A 15,578-nucleotide genomic window follows, 5' to 3' on the forward strand; every position below is an offset into this window, starting at 1 on the left:
AAGGTTGAATCAACTCATATCTTTACTTCATCGCATCAGCACAAGTTGTTTCTAAAGCATTGGTTTAAACCTACATGGTGAGAAGTAAATCACAGCCCTGCAGCACAATTTCCATCAAATTTCAAAATGTGCCAGAAGGGACAGAAACTCCGGTGTTACAGATTCCAGAGGTCTGACAAGATTCAAGAAGTCTAGGAAGAAAGGCTTGCATTATATTATATAATGTATATTATACATAAAATTTAGATGCAGGATAAAGCCCACGTCCTGTCTCATCTGCTAGTACGTGAGCTTTCATTTTACTGTCTGTAAAATCAATGCACTTTGTACAGATGGGCAGGTTGGTCGGATGCAAACAATGAGAGTCATTCATGAAGCTGCGAACAGTACAGTTTATCTGTTTAAAAACATAACACTGCCAGAAAATCTCCTGTACATGAACCAGCATGCTTTGGCATGTCAGCAACCAGCCTGACAGGCCCAATTCCAGTTTAATTCCATGCATGAAGTGTAAAATCAAAAACAAACCATATTGGTCCGTAATACATCCATGCTGAAATGTGGGTCAGAGTTCAGAGAAACGTTTAATGAATCTCGTATTCACATGAGATATGAGGACAAAAAAAAAGTGGGTCAGCATCATCTGTACATTTGTTTGACATGCGTTTCCCCCTTGTTTATGTTTTGCTCTTTAAAATCAAATGTTGCAGTTTAAGCGGCTTGAGTGAAAACAATGGTGGCGACTTGGTTGATACCGCCCACTATTACACTACATGCATGACATGAGGTGAACCCAAATAGTCAATAGCATTGTTAACAACTGGTATTAAGATGCGAATGGGCATGTGTCTATTTATCCACTCGTGATCCGAATGACCAATACACGTCTTAATACACGCAGACACCTTGTTGCATGTAGACTTCACTTTCTACATTTAAATATCTGTTCTCCTATTCGGTAAATAAATATAATGTTCATTTGCATGTACCTCTGACCTTTAATCCACAACAGGGCAGGACAATGTATGATGTCAGCATGTTAAAGCTTTAATGCAGAATGCAGGATAGACCATTTTGCAAGATGTAAACAACACTGGTCCAGAAGCACTTTTAAAACTACATACCTACATAACATTGGGATAAACATTGGGATAAAATACAACCAACCAAATATATTGAATTGAATCAAAAAGTTAAACAAACATCTTTAAAATATACAGTATGTGAAATAAAGAAAACAATCACAAACTGAAACAGGAAGTGTTTCTGGATCAGTGTTGTTTACATCTTGCAAAATGGTCTACAGAGTGCTTAATTACAGGCTGTGCGGGCCGCAGTCATACAAGGCCACTGGGTAACGTTACACCACAGGTCGACCAATCATTCCTCTCTAAAGTCGATCTACTTCAGTGATTCTCTTTAGGCTCAGAGCTGGAAACACAGGAACACAGTGTCCTCAAGATAAAAAGGTCCACGCACACAAATCTGCATATTTCGTGGGAAATTTTGACAGGTGTCATAATCTGGTGGAGGTAAAGATTTTGCCAAAAATCTAGGTTGCATGTGGTCTATGGTACAGTACAGGTACATAGGGGTGGGGGAAAAATTGATTCATAAATGCATCGTAATGCGGACGTGGACAAATATGAACATCGTTTGTTATCCAGATGGAGTGCGATGCATTAGACAAATACAGTAATACGGCCAAAAGCACTGTTCCTTAACGTAGGTGTATAATGATGATGATCAGACGATGTCAATTAACATTTTGACATTATTTACTACTTTCTACTTGTTTTAATGTCTGACAGCAAAAACAGAACATACAGTATGTGCCCTATTTTAACGATCTGAAACGCAAGTGCGAAGCGCAACGCGCAAGTGAGTTTGTGGGCGGATCTTGGGCGCTGTTGCTATTTTCCCGGCGTGAGAAATAACTCTTGCGCCGGGCGCAAATCAATAAGGGGTTGGTCTGAAGTAGGTTCATTATTCATAGGTGTGGTTTGGGAGTAACGTCAAATAAACCAATCAGAACGCTATCCAACATTCCCTTTAAACGCAAGGGCTCAAGTTCCATGGCGGGTTGCTATTATTATGACGGATTTACCAGGCGCACGCCAGGAGCGGTTCACAGCCGAGGAGACCGACGTTCTTGTAAGAGCAGTCAAAGACAGAGAAGCTGTTTTGTATGGGGATGGGAGAAACCCGCCCAAATCAGCGTAGGTTAACCAGGGGCGAGAGAGGAAATAGCCACAGTCTCATCAGCTGGCATCCCCATCGTTGCACCAAGCACTACAATGATGTCAGGAGATGGGGGAATCCCAAGCTTGCCAGCATAAATCGGGCACGCCGTGTAACGGGAGGTGGATCTGCCTCTACACAGCACCTGACACCAGCAGAGGACATCGCTGAGTCCACCCTCACCACTGAAAGGGTTTGGGGGCTTTGAAATCGGACCCAAGAAACGCAAGCAAGGTCCAACCCCAAAGTACTCTTACAAATCAAGTTCATATACATTAAGGTTTCTTATGAAAACATTTTAATTATTATTTACATAAAATAAACGTAATACAGCCACACAACAAACTTATGAAAATATTTTAATCGTTATTTGCATGATAATTTTTTAACGCAGCCACACAGTAAATAAAAACTACAATGCTCACCACTATGATTCCCCTTATCTCGTGTATTAATATTTTTAAGTGTAACATTTTATGATTTGCAAAAATAACTGTTGCATCTGTGTAGATTAGATAAGCAAAGTGTGTGCGCGTTGTGCACCCATACATTATGGTCAAGCATGCACCCTTAAAATAGCATAATGAACAACGCGCAACGCGCCACTGACTTTAAACTTTTTTTTCTGGTCAGTGGCGCAATTGTTTTTTGAAACTGCAAAATGGCATCAGGGATGGTTTGCGCCAGAACACGCCTCTTTTTTTGCGCTGAACCGCCCAGGGAGCGCAAGTTCATTCCCTAGTTTGCCAACGTGCGTCTGTGACGGGAAAAACCCGCTGTGCGCCGGTGCAAAATACGAATGATACATGAATCACTGACAAAGTCAATTGCGCTGGGTGCAAGATAGGGCCCTATATGTCAATGAGAATGGCTTTAAAAATCCCAATATCAGCCGTTATATTGTCCAAAGAGATATATTGGATGACCACTAATTCCAGTCTAATGCAATGATGATGCATATAGTCATATAGCTCCTCCATAAAACACATGGTTCAAGATATTCAAAGTTTTACTTACACCTGCATAACCACTAGCCAAACCAGCAGAACCCAACCTGGACAAAAAGAAATTCATGCTGGTCTGTAATTCTTCATCATGGCCAGTGCCTTCATTTATTTATAAAAATAAAGAATTTTCATTTGGTTCTTTTCTTATTTTGTTGTGAAAAAAACTGAGAGTGACTTTCATACATAGCTGCCTAAACTGTCACACCTCTTGCACCTTTTTGTCTCTTTCCATGCTATCTCGAATAAGTTGAACTCATGCTGTTTTTGTTGTCAAGCATATATTAAAGTATATTAAAGCCGAGTCCCTCGTCTCTCCCCTTTAGCTTTAATCCTGTGGAATGCTGGGCCGGTGACGTACAGTGAGGGGTTTCTCTAAAAGCCTGAACTATTTAATTACTCCGTCCTGTCCCCTGGTCATTCAATTTACACCATCTCTATAGTGGGACCACACACATGGCTCGACACACACAAACCACAGCCTCTCCTTGCATAATCACAGACCGGGATACAAACCATCAACATGCGATACACAGTTATATAAGTATAGATGACAAGCGAGTTGAAATTAGTCACATTTGCAGAATCAAATAAACACTAAGTTAGTGTCAAAAGAGGTTTTGTTGGAAGAGAAAAGTAAATACATGTAGATGCAAGACTTGGTGACCCTGTTTGTTTGACCAGGGTATTTGTAACAAGAATCTGCCTTAAATTAAGGATTTCAATTGCCATGAAAAATCTAATCTGAAATGTACATCTAACAATATTTGTATATATCAAGATGTTTTTATAAAAAAATATATTATTGTTATATCCAGGGTTTCCACTCTAAAGCCCCATTTGGACTGAATTAGTTTTACATAGAGAGGTGAGGTGAAACAATTTTTAGAGCGTCTCAGTATTTTTAGTCCCGTCCGAATGCTTCATGTCAGTAATCATTACGGACAATGTCAGTAAAGATTACGGCAACTTTTACCTTAAAAGGTAAAAAGGTTTGGAGAAATAACCTCAAGTAATACTAATCCTGTGCGAATAGACCAGCTTTAAATATACAAGTAAATATTTCGACGTTGTGCACGTTTTTCAAATATGGAAGCGCTTAAAGCAGCATTCACTGTTCTAGGCGGTTGAACAAGTCAGTGGCAAACCCTTAAGCTTTTTCCTGCATATATGAAGACACAGATCTTTAAAAAAAATGGTCAAAATCACTTCTCAGAGGCACAGAAATGTTTCAGAAACTGACATTCTCCAAAAACTGAAATTAAACACATTGTTTCTTCCCTGGTCCAATTTCAAGTATTTATCATTGGTGCCGTGTTGTGTGTTTACACCATAGACTGTAAAAAAAGATGGACGACGTGACGTCGCCTCCCACCATTGTAATGAATTGAAGCCAAAAATGACCGACCACGGTCGCCGCCATGTTACGTAAAAACGTCAGTTTGGAGCCAAGGCATGCGCAGAAGGAATCGTCCGTGGAGCCAGAGGCGGAGCCGCGGTATCAAACTTCCACCCAAACGCCCGCGTGACCAATTCAACCACGCCAATCATAACGTCACGCCCCGTTTCAAATTAAAAGTTTAAATGAAACTTACCACAATAATAAAGACTTGAACATATATCACCGTGATAACAACTACTTGAAAGGACCAAAACCATCTTTTGGAAACTTTTATTGGAAGTGTAAATATTTTTTTATTTAGAGCAGAGTCCCATTCGTTTGAATGGAGAGGGCGGGGTTTATGACTTGTACTGCAGCCAGCCACCAGGGGGCGATCAAAGAGCCAGAGGCTTCACTTTTCAAGACTTATGAGGCACACCCGGTTTGCATTTTGATATCAGGAAGCAAGGTTAAGTGCATGTGACATTGAGGGAGGTTACGGCGGTGTGTAATCGAGTTACCCCTCCCACTTCTGAATGTTTTACTGAGGTTTTAAATCCTGTGCGAATTGGCCATCAATATTACAGACGTCCTGTGGTAAAGTTGCATTACTTCATCTACCCCCATAAAACTAATCCCATCCTAATAGGGCTTAAGCCAAATTCATTTCTTGAATTGTACTGACTATAAAAATTCATTTCCATGACCTATGTCTGGGATGCAGTAAGCCTGGATAATGTAGTGCACACAAAAAATCAGCTTAAATGCCTGAAATGAGTAAACAATGCCAATCAACGGCTGTTTAGATTCTAGTCTCACTTGAAATCAGTGGAGCCCTGGACCCGGAAACATCATTCCTTGCATCACAACTTAGGGCGCACTCACATTATCCAAACCAAACTTGTCACCCCTCCTATTCCCCTAGATGCACACACTCACACTGTACTTTTATCGATCCGAGCCTGGGCGTGCTTTCGTCATTAAGATGTGATTGTTTTGAAAAAAGCAGAAAGTAAAGTGCTCTCTTAACACTGGAACCCACCGTAATGATAAGTCTGTGTTTTTTATTCGGAGTCATTTGGTGCGTGATTACAGACAGCCCTCTCACACGCCATCATATTGCTTAGTTGATCTGTCACGTGTGCAGCTCGGACATTCACGTAACCCTGCTGCGCACATCAAAAGGTTTTTACGGAGGCAGATGAAGGTGAGTGGTCTCACAATTGACGTCTTCACCTTTTGAATCGCGCTCAGGCACGATTGCGCTCACACCACGGCCTTCCGCGCCTGAGCACAACTGAACCGCACTCCAGCCCACCTCTGCAACCCGGCCGGGGCGCGTTAACCAATCCGCGCCTGGGAGCGTTACGGAGCGATCACACTAGTCAAACGAACCAGGCTTTGGGGGTCAAACGTAACCAGTCGCGGTTTGGTTTGGATAGTGTGAGTACACCCTTAACCAGGGGATTACATAAGGGACAATATAGAGGCAGAAATAAGCCCAGACAGTGTGATAAGGACCTGATGCAAAGCTTGTATCCCAACTGCTGCCTGTACATTATCATGCGTATCACACCGCTATTTACCTTATAAGTAAGGTAAGAAACATGAATTATTGTTTGTCATCAAAGTTTTATTTGACATCTTAAAAAAGTATTTTGAAATGTCCCCTTTAAAATACATATTTATTTTTGGCGTAATATTAAACGGTACCTGTCAAAATGATTTGCAGCATCCGGGTACAGTGTTATTAGTTATCTGGGAAAACAAACCTGCAAATGTCACGAATGTCCAACCAGAATCAAGCTTTCCAACGAGCTATGTAATAAGTTTTGATCAATGGAAACTAAAAAATCCCTGATATTCCATGATTTGGAAAAAAATATAACATTTAATAAAAATTCAATATCTGAAACATACCTTTTAAAATTCCATAATATTCCAGAATTTCGTATGACTTGTGTTAACCCTGTATATCTACCACTAGGCAATATTGATTTTGCTTTATCAAAGTCCTGTCCTCATGCTGCAACACAATGTAAATATATGGCAACTGTTTGCAACTTTGTTCTATTTACAAAAAGGTATCCACAGAAAGACATTCACACACCAAAACAAACAAACAAACAAACAAACAAACTTTCATAGGCGGTTTGTTTTAGCAGACACAAAACACAATGTTTCCCTCCTAATGAATGTGAGAGAAAGAAAGAGGTAAACAGCCTGGTCTTGCGTCAATACCACGCTTCCTTGTTTTGCTCATCTTATTTTTATCACATCATTCCAGGTAACATTAGAGCTTCTCAGCAATGCCTACTCAGTCATAAATCCAGCAAACACGTCTTAAGAGGCCACCGTGTCAGTAAGCACAACAGAGCCATTGAATCACATATGTTTGAGCTTTCTAGAGTTTTCTTATATGCAAGGATTTAAATTTAATGTATATAGTTAGAATTTAATGTATACATTAGTCTATATTACACGCTACTGAACCTTTTGGTAATTGTGCAATTTATTTCGACAACCCAACAATTTTAAGGTAGTTTTTCCATAAAGATAATAGGTCAGAGCCGATGGTGTAGCAGACAGTGCTCCGACATATGTTGCAGACGCACTTCCGGCGACCTGAGTTCGAATCCCGGCTCAAGGTCCCATACCCCTCTTTTCACCCTGTACTTTCCTGTCGTCTCCTTTAATACTGTCAATTAAATACAGGCAAAAGAGCCCTAAAATAACTTTAATAATGTTATTTATTTAGGTACTTGTTGGATTTGCAGTTTATATTCCTTTAGGACGTTATCAAATTACAACATTACTGATTTCAAAATAATTGCACTTCAATTAAATTGCACTACAGAACTTACAGTGGGGCCCTCTTGGTTGGTCTTAATGTGCTTATGAAACATCATGTCTGTGAGAGCCATTGTATTCAGACAATAACTCACTGGAGAATCTTTATTACATTAAGAGTGAAAAGTTTTTTAAGGTCTCTGTGTCATGCGCTGGGTATTTTAATGCGCTCAGCTCACAGTGGGCTCTGATGATGTCAAAAGAGGATCAGGGTGAGGTGAGTCAATAACCTGCTCGAGCCTCTTAAAGAAAACCATTTCATAATCCTCATCTCAGGCATATAGAGGTGCACATGAGGTGAACAAACCTTCACAGCCATCAGGCTCTTATTAAGGCTTAAGGCTCATGATGCTATATATAACATTTTCATGTTTATACTAGTTAATTGAACTAAGTAGGAAATATTATTCACATTGTGTAATGCTTTCCTGTCATGCTTCATACCTGTGATGTCATCATCTGTGTGGGTGCTGGCGGGGGTGCTGGAGCCTGGCGTTTCTTTAATTCCACTTTTGGGGACATCCTGGAGATGTTCATCACAGACTGAGACTGACCCAAAGTGCTGGGACGGGTCTCTATACATGGGGCGCTTGCCACTGATGACACACCCTGAACAAATCACAAAGAGAAAGCAATGAGAAAAGAAATCATACACATACTGGAAGAGGCTGGTCTCTCTGCATGTAGAGATCAGCCATTTAAAGAAAAAAAGCTATTATTTTTAAAGTTGGGTATGAACTAAATACAAAACCTTTGGAACAAATAACACTATTTGCTTAGAATAGCTCTTATGTATCACATTGTAGCTCATTAGTTCAACATTACACAGTACATTTTCTCCTGTGTGTCTAACAATAGTCCTGCAGTGGATCCAGAGTTTAGCCCCTCAGGGGGAGGCAGGTAAGGCAGTAGGCCATTGTTAGTTCAGCGCTGAGGAGCTCCAATACTCTAATGTCAGTTAAAGGGCAGCAGGTTTAACAGACGACAGCAAATCAATAACATTTGGGCTGGAAATGTCACAACCTGCTCCCGGAAAGAGGCTGAGAGCAAAACCCTGGCCATGACCCTGCGTTTACATGCCATAAAACAGATGCTTTCAACGGGGAGGTCGTCAGATATATAGTACACCTTAACAGTGTGAAGAGATTGCAGCTCAAACATTTTAAGATGGTCCTCACTGCAAAACACGACATTAAGTGTGCAAGGTTTGGCCTAGATCAAACTCCTCCTACTTTATGTACTTTGCTCCGCAAGATGAACCAGTATATTTAAGGTGTTGCAGCCTGGAATTAGTTGCAACCCGTGGTCGCCAGCAATTGCCCTTATCAATATATGTCTACGTTTGATTAATAATGTGGTCAAGAAAGATTCATAATTTAGTAAGTAATGATTACAGTTAGGTGTTATGAGGCGTACACACCAAAAGCGAATTAAAAAATTTAGATTACATCCAAAGTCAATAGACATGAATAGACATGAATAAAGATGCGAATAGACACAAACTCATGTGGGGCGATGCGAATGACGAGAATTAGGGTGACATTATTGCCCTGAAAACGCACTATTCGTCTCAAACGCTTCTTTGTGAAAATGAAAATATTCAACTCAAAGCAAAAAATTGGCATGACACAAAGTTGTATACCACAAGTAATCTAAAGGGGGAAACGTGATGCTTTGTGTTTGGTGTGTACGCAGCATAAGGGGAGGTAAGGGACACGTTAGGCAGAATCCCGACAGGGGGATTTCACTGAAGGGATTAATTTGCGGCAACAACCCGGATGGCTGTATTATTACATGGCTAGTTGCTGTACAAGTAAATATGAAGAGTTTCGTTGCAAAACGAGATAAATCCGTTTTTAAATATTTTGTCAAAACATGTTTATTATTATGTTATTATTTTGATTTATGGTGCTACTTAGCTGTTTTTTTAAGTTATGAAGGTTAAAATAAAAACAAACCAATTGCAGTTAAATTGATATTAATTGGAATGCACAACCAAAAAACAAGATTTCTGAAAAAATTTAAAAAACTGAGTTATCTCGTTTTGCAACGAAACTCTTCAAATATAGACACACATTTTTTATTTGATATGTTTTAGTAGCACATTTGTGAAGAAAGTAAATGTTTGAAATGTTTCCGAATGACTGTAAGCAAAGATGTGTTAAAAACAAGTTCAAAGTCCATATAAGATGAATATTCAGTTTATTAATTTCTAAATAACATGTCTTATATCTTATTAAAGTATGCATATTTTTATGGTATTAAACTGTGCTTGGTAAGATTACTCATAGAACAGAAAATAGTGTTATTGTTTGCTTTTACTCCAAAACATTACATTTCACACTTAAGGCATTACTTTTATTGTAGTCATATGAAGTAAAGTTTGTTTTTCCGTCAAAAGAGTAGCGGAATTTAGTTACGACTCAATGCAGAAATGGTAACGCACCAACATGTATGACGTGTGTCTTGTGGTAAGACTGCCGACCAATCAAAATGCAGTAGAAAGTGATCGATCTCCACACTCGGATCCGAGTCCAACCCGGCACCTTGGATCTGAATCCAACGCCGCCCCCTGGATTTGAGTCCTACCCCGTCCCCTGGATTTGAGTCCTATGCCGCCCCTTGGATTTCAGTCCAACCACGCCCCCTGTATCTGAATCCAACCCCGCCCCCTGTATCTGGATCCAACCCCACCCTGCAGATGTCATGTTCTGCAGCTACTGAAAATTCCCCTTTTGTGTTCCTTTGAATAAATATCACAAAATTCAGACAACATGGGGGTACAATGATACAGCATGTCCCAGAGTTGTCCTAATGCCTGATGCACACTTTATGAATGAATTTCATCTGCTTTGAGCAAATTTCTTTATTTTAGCAAGAAGATTGCATATAGAGTTAATGCAATGATGTGAACTGGGCAACCCAATTGCAGTGAACACGTAATATTTACCTCATACGCATCTTCCAAGTCAAAATTTCCACTTGAGTGGAAAAATTGCATGACACGTTTATTGACAGATTTATTTCCGCTTGAATCACAGAATGGAGGAGAGCACTGTTTACATTCACACGAGTTTGCATATTCACTTCACTTTTGGTGTGCACACACCGTTAGTCTGGAACTAGCTGGCGACCAGAAGATGCAGATCACTTACATTTGCAACAAGTTGTTGTTGTGTTTGAACAATTTGCTGTCACTGAGCAGTACCTATAGTCATGTAAGTGGGGACTAGGAATAACACACACACAAACATGTGTAAAGAGGGGGCATGCTCCTTTAAGAGACAGTAGAGAGATCTGATAAACACTGCCAGAAAGACACAGGATCTGCCTGTGTGTTTGAGTGAGAGTTCAGCTGTCGGCTGGAAGGAAGGACAGACAGCGAGAGGAAAGATAATATGCAGTCTTACACTATGACTGGAGAAGAAATTGTGACAAACAAAGACAAACAAAGATGATTCAAACCAGACACCATGGCATGAACACACAAACAAACATTCTGACACCTGGAAGAGCAGCAAGACAAAATAAATCACAGCTCTCTATCACGACCGCTGTCATTAGACTACACAAGCCCGGTGCTAAAAGTTCAGCGTTTGTCTTCTCATATTAAAGAACGGAATGTTCAATATAGGAATGGCTACCGGTATTAGCACGTTACATAATGGGAAATCGCTTTCTCCGATGTGTTGAATGCCTCTTGGTGTTGTCTGTGATGAGGTTTTATATAACCTTCACCTGAACTTGTGTAATTACAGCCAGAGCACCCATAACAGGGATGAGCCCTTTAAAAATAAGGCAGTGGGACGTTTGGCTGGGTAAATCAGAAACTGAAAAAACCCTGGCACGTTTGAAATGAATTAAACGTCCATGCGGTTCGGTGCACGTGCGCGAGTCTGTTCGGGAACACGATGTGTTTTTTGGAGAAGAGAAGGGAGATGTTCGGAGCAGTTTGGGTGTGGAAATAAGATCTCTGCCAGGTTCTGTGTGTGTGTTTTTGTGTAGTTGCTATAGGAGGTGATCACAAAAGTGTCACATGAGGAGCAAGTAATGAAGGAGCTGCAGAGAACTTGAAAAGAAAGAAAGTGAGCAAAATCATTCACCTAAATTATTTGAATTGATTAGGTGAAAGTTTTCATTTGTAAGAAGACTATAATAGGATTGTGATTTGAAAGAAAAATGAATAAGTAATGTAATCACATGATAAAATAGTTAATTAGACAAAACTGTAACATGTCAAGCATGCTGTGTGCTCTCGTGCTTTGCCCTGACAATTACTGCCACCTAGTGGTATTATCTAGTACAGGGGTTTTCAAACCTTTTTCTCAACTGAACGCTCTTGACCTACTTGAAGTACCCCCTGAAGTAAATATTTCCGTAATTTATAAGTAATAATATTTAAATAATTGCGCAAACACTGTTTTTAGAGGGGACATTTCACAAGATAAGGGGCGGTATTATCTCCTTCTGACATCACAAGGGGAGCCAAATTTCAATTACCAATTTTTCACATGCTTGCAGAGAATGGTTTATCAAAACTAAGTTACTGGGTTAATCTTTTGCACATTTTTTAAGTTTATAGAAGCACTGGGGACCAAATTATAGCAAACATGGAAAAAGTCAGATTTTCATGATATGTCCCCTAAGACTTTCCATGTTTTCCAAACAGTTCCCTAGGTAGTGAATCAATGGGTAAAGTGATCATCCATATGCCATATTCCCTTATGACATGTTCATTAGTGATGCACCGATGTATCGGCCGCCGATATTTATCGGCCGATTTTTGATGAATTTGAAACCATCGGCATATCGGCAATAGCACGAGAAAGGCTGATACCAATTGTTTATTAATTAACTGCATAAAGAAATCCATTATATGTAAAAAAAAAATAGTTAATGTTGTTAATAAAATAAATACTGAATAGCAAAAACCACCTTTGAAGGTTGTCATGCAGTCTTATTATATTTGTTTTAGCTTAATTTGTGCCTCTCTTATTATGTTGGTCAGTTAAATGTTAATTAGATCCAATCCATGTTCAGTAAAAATAATTTGATGCAGAAATAAACTAGCTAATAGACCAACTGTATAGGATTGTATACAAGTCGTATCGGCATCGGTATCAGCCAGAAGTTGTCTGTTTAAATCGGTATCGGCCCAAAAAAATCCTATCGGTGCATCCCTAATGTTTATAAATATGTGTTATTTGTTTCGATTTAAACAAACTCTGGTGCGATTTCTCAGTTGGTGCGGTTCATTTGAGTAAATGTGAACGCTGCCACACGAACTTTGGAGTGCACCAAACAAGCAAACTGAGGCCGCTGAAAAGGTAGGTCCTGGTCAGCTTCCATACAAACTCTGGTGCGGTTTGACTGATGTGAATGCATGTGGACCATAGACTGTAAAAAAATATGGATGTAGTGTCCGTGTCGTCACCCATAGGTTTGTGAAGAGCTTTTTTAAAGCTTAAAGTAGGCGGTGCCTGCCGTCGCCATCTTGGCCGCGCATCACTCGTGGATACCCGAAAATGGGTAAAGAGGCGGGACGTGGGTGAAGCTGAGGTGGCTGATTGCTGAAACTACGCCCGCCTAGCTCGATTCTAGTGACAGTAGTGGCAGTTCACCCGTCACTCAAGTGGCCACGCAATTAATTATGCAGAACTTTAAGGCTTAATATTATTTAAACGGATGAGTTACAAAAACATTCACCCCCCTCACAGTTGTAATGAAGGGCAAAATTAGCTATATAGACCAAAAACACTTTTTGTACCTGGCTGTAAACATATTCTTTTCTACTGTAAAGTTGGGCATTTTAACATTGGGGTCTATGGGAATTGACTTGCTCTAGTGGCCAGTCGATGAATTGCAGTTTAAGTCACTTCCATATTGGCTTCATCAGTGAGATCAGAAAGTTGCCCCTCAATGTGGACCAGAGATGATGTGATATCACAAGACACGACCCTGATAATGACGTGATTTACAGCCAGATGAAAGGTGTATGCAAAAAGGTGGAGCAACAAAGAAGTGTAAAGAGCCTCATTAACATTAGGTGGAAAAACACACAAAATGCTTAGGTTTTTAAAATTTTAAGTGATTATATCTTCATGAGATCTGAGCTGATAATAATACCTCCAGGTAAATACACATAAAATGAGCAAGTTTGCTCTAACATGCAGCATTCTTGTTGTGGATGTTCATTCGCATAAAAATCATCATCAAAGTCGACCAATTCGTTATCTTTAGGTTCTAAAAAGAACCAAACTACAAGTATGAACCCCCCTAAAGCTTCATTTTGTGACCCAGAAACAGTAATATTGAAAAACAGTTATTATGTCTACATAATAGTTATCTATTGAATGTCATGTGACCATTACACAACACTAGAAGTACTTCAATACATCAGGGGCACGTTCAATCTCACACCGGTGCGCAACGTTTTGCTACGGTTTCCGGGTTGAACGACATGTTTCCTGGAAACGGTGTGCAACGGAATGCAACAGGTTTTAGAAGCGTTTTCTCTTTTTTGGTGGGTGTGTCAGAAATGTCGGCCCAATCAGCGGCAAGATGTATAAAACCACGCGGTAGTAAAGAGACAGCTCGCTCAATGGGTTCAAGTTGGAATGTTGTCTTTCATTCTGGACGGCAAGGTCAGTGACTGTAACATCGAGGGTATTTTACAGTATTAAACACACATTTATAACGATTTCATCAGGCTTCAGAAACATTTACAAAAGAACACATAGAATGGCCTCTCAGCTACCGTAGTTGCATCTCTTGCGTCATCACAACAGGGAGTTCAATGCATCACCGTTTCTGTTTAATAAACGTTGTGCATCGTTTTGTCGGGGCTGAACGCAGCCCAGATAAAACTGAGAACTCATGCAGAATGGACAGATATGTTTATGTATCAATAAAAGAAAATTGCATGTGTGTGGGATTACCTCCAGCTGTGCTGATATAGAGCCATTTCACATTCCTACTCGAGTGATATTGCGTTATCAATGGACCTTTATTTGGTATTTTTCTTTTTTGGTACATAAAACATATCTATCGATGTTGCATAAGTTCTTAGTTTTTTAATAAATTGTAGTGTTGTGTAAAGGTCACATGACATTTAGATTAAACAAATAAAATACATATTTTAGCAAGTGATGTATTTATATTTTATTTCTAATTTAATTATAATTAATTAACTCTTTTGCCGCCATTGACGAGATATCTCGTCAATTAAGAGAAAACGCTTCCCCGCCAATGACGAGATTTTCCGTCTTTCCGCAATACCGCACTTCCGCAACTTATACAAACCGGAAGTAGCGCCTCACGTGTAAGAGAAAGAACTCTGTGTATGTTTTAAAGATCGCTCTGAATGGGATCTCTATCAAAAGTCCTTCACAAAAATGGAATTATCTCAGCTTTTTGCTCAAAATTGGGTGTTTTTGAAGAAACCTACCCATGTTTGAGAGGTGATTACAGGAGAACTAATGAAGGTAGGATGAAACAGGTTTTTTTTTGTTTGAAAGCAGAGGGTCTGTTCTTTCATCTGATATATTGTTTGTTTATATATTTAAAGAAGAACATTTTCTGGAAGGCATTAAACTTTTGTGAAAATCATGAAAAATGCTGGCGCTGGCTGGCAACTTTTTTTTTTTAAACGCTGGTAGGGAAAGAGTTAATTGTTTTTTCAAGGATGGCCAAGGACTGCCCAAAGGCTTTATGAGTAAATGCAACCAGTAAATCATTCATTCGCATACTAATGTTAATTTTGTCACCTATTTTTTTTATTTAGTCTTCGTTTTGTGCCAAATGTCCTTGTTAGTTTTTAGTCGACTAAAAGTCTCATCATTTAGGTCTAGTTTTAGTCAAAATAAAACTCAATATAGCTTAGTCAAGTTTAATTAAAACATTTTTGTCTTTTTAAATAAATTATTTCTGAGCTTATTTCTGATAACCATTTCAGTCAAATAATGTTTCACACATCTCAAATATTGGTTTAATGTCATAATCACCTGACAAAATACACTTGTTGAATGATTATTGTTGAATGCAACTTAAATGTTAAACGTGTGTGGTTTTCTGATTTAAGAGACACATTCACAAATGATGTC

The 15,578-nt window shown here is 39.4% G+C and overlaps 1 protein-coding gene across 9 annotated transcripts in view; it reads right to left on the minus strand.

Moving 5' to 3' along the window:
• cobl (cordon-bleu WH2 repeat protein) overlaps positions 1 to 15,578 on the minus strand; it is a 76,911-nt gene that overhangs the window by 25,376 nt on the left and 35,957 nt on the right. For all 9 annotated transcript variants that reach the window (XM_065246228.2, XM_065246227.2, XM_073811670.1 and 6 more), the window contains one exon: positions 7,921 to 8,085. In XM_065246228.2, the coding sequence (XP_065102300.2) occupies positions 7,921 to 8,085 (165 nt within the window). The remainder of the gene's footprint in view (positions 1 to 7,920; positions 8,086 to 15,578) is intronic.

Source organism: Paramisgurnus dabryanus, chromosome 13 (assembly GCF_030506205.2).
Source record: "Paramisgurnus dabryanus chromosome 13, PD_genome_1.1, whole genome shotgun sequence".
Lineage (NCBI taxonomy): Eukaryota > Metazoa > Chordata > Actinopteri > Cypriniformes > Cobitidae > Paramisgurnus > Paramisgurnus dabryanus.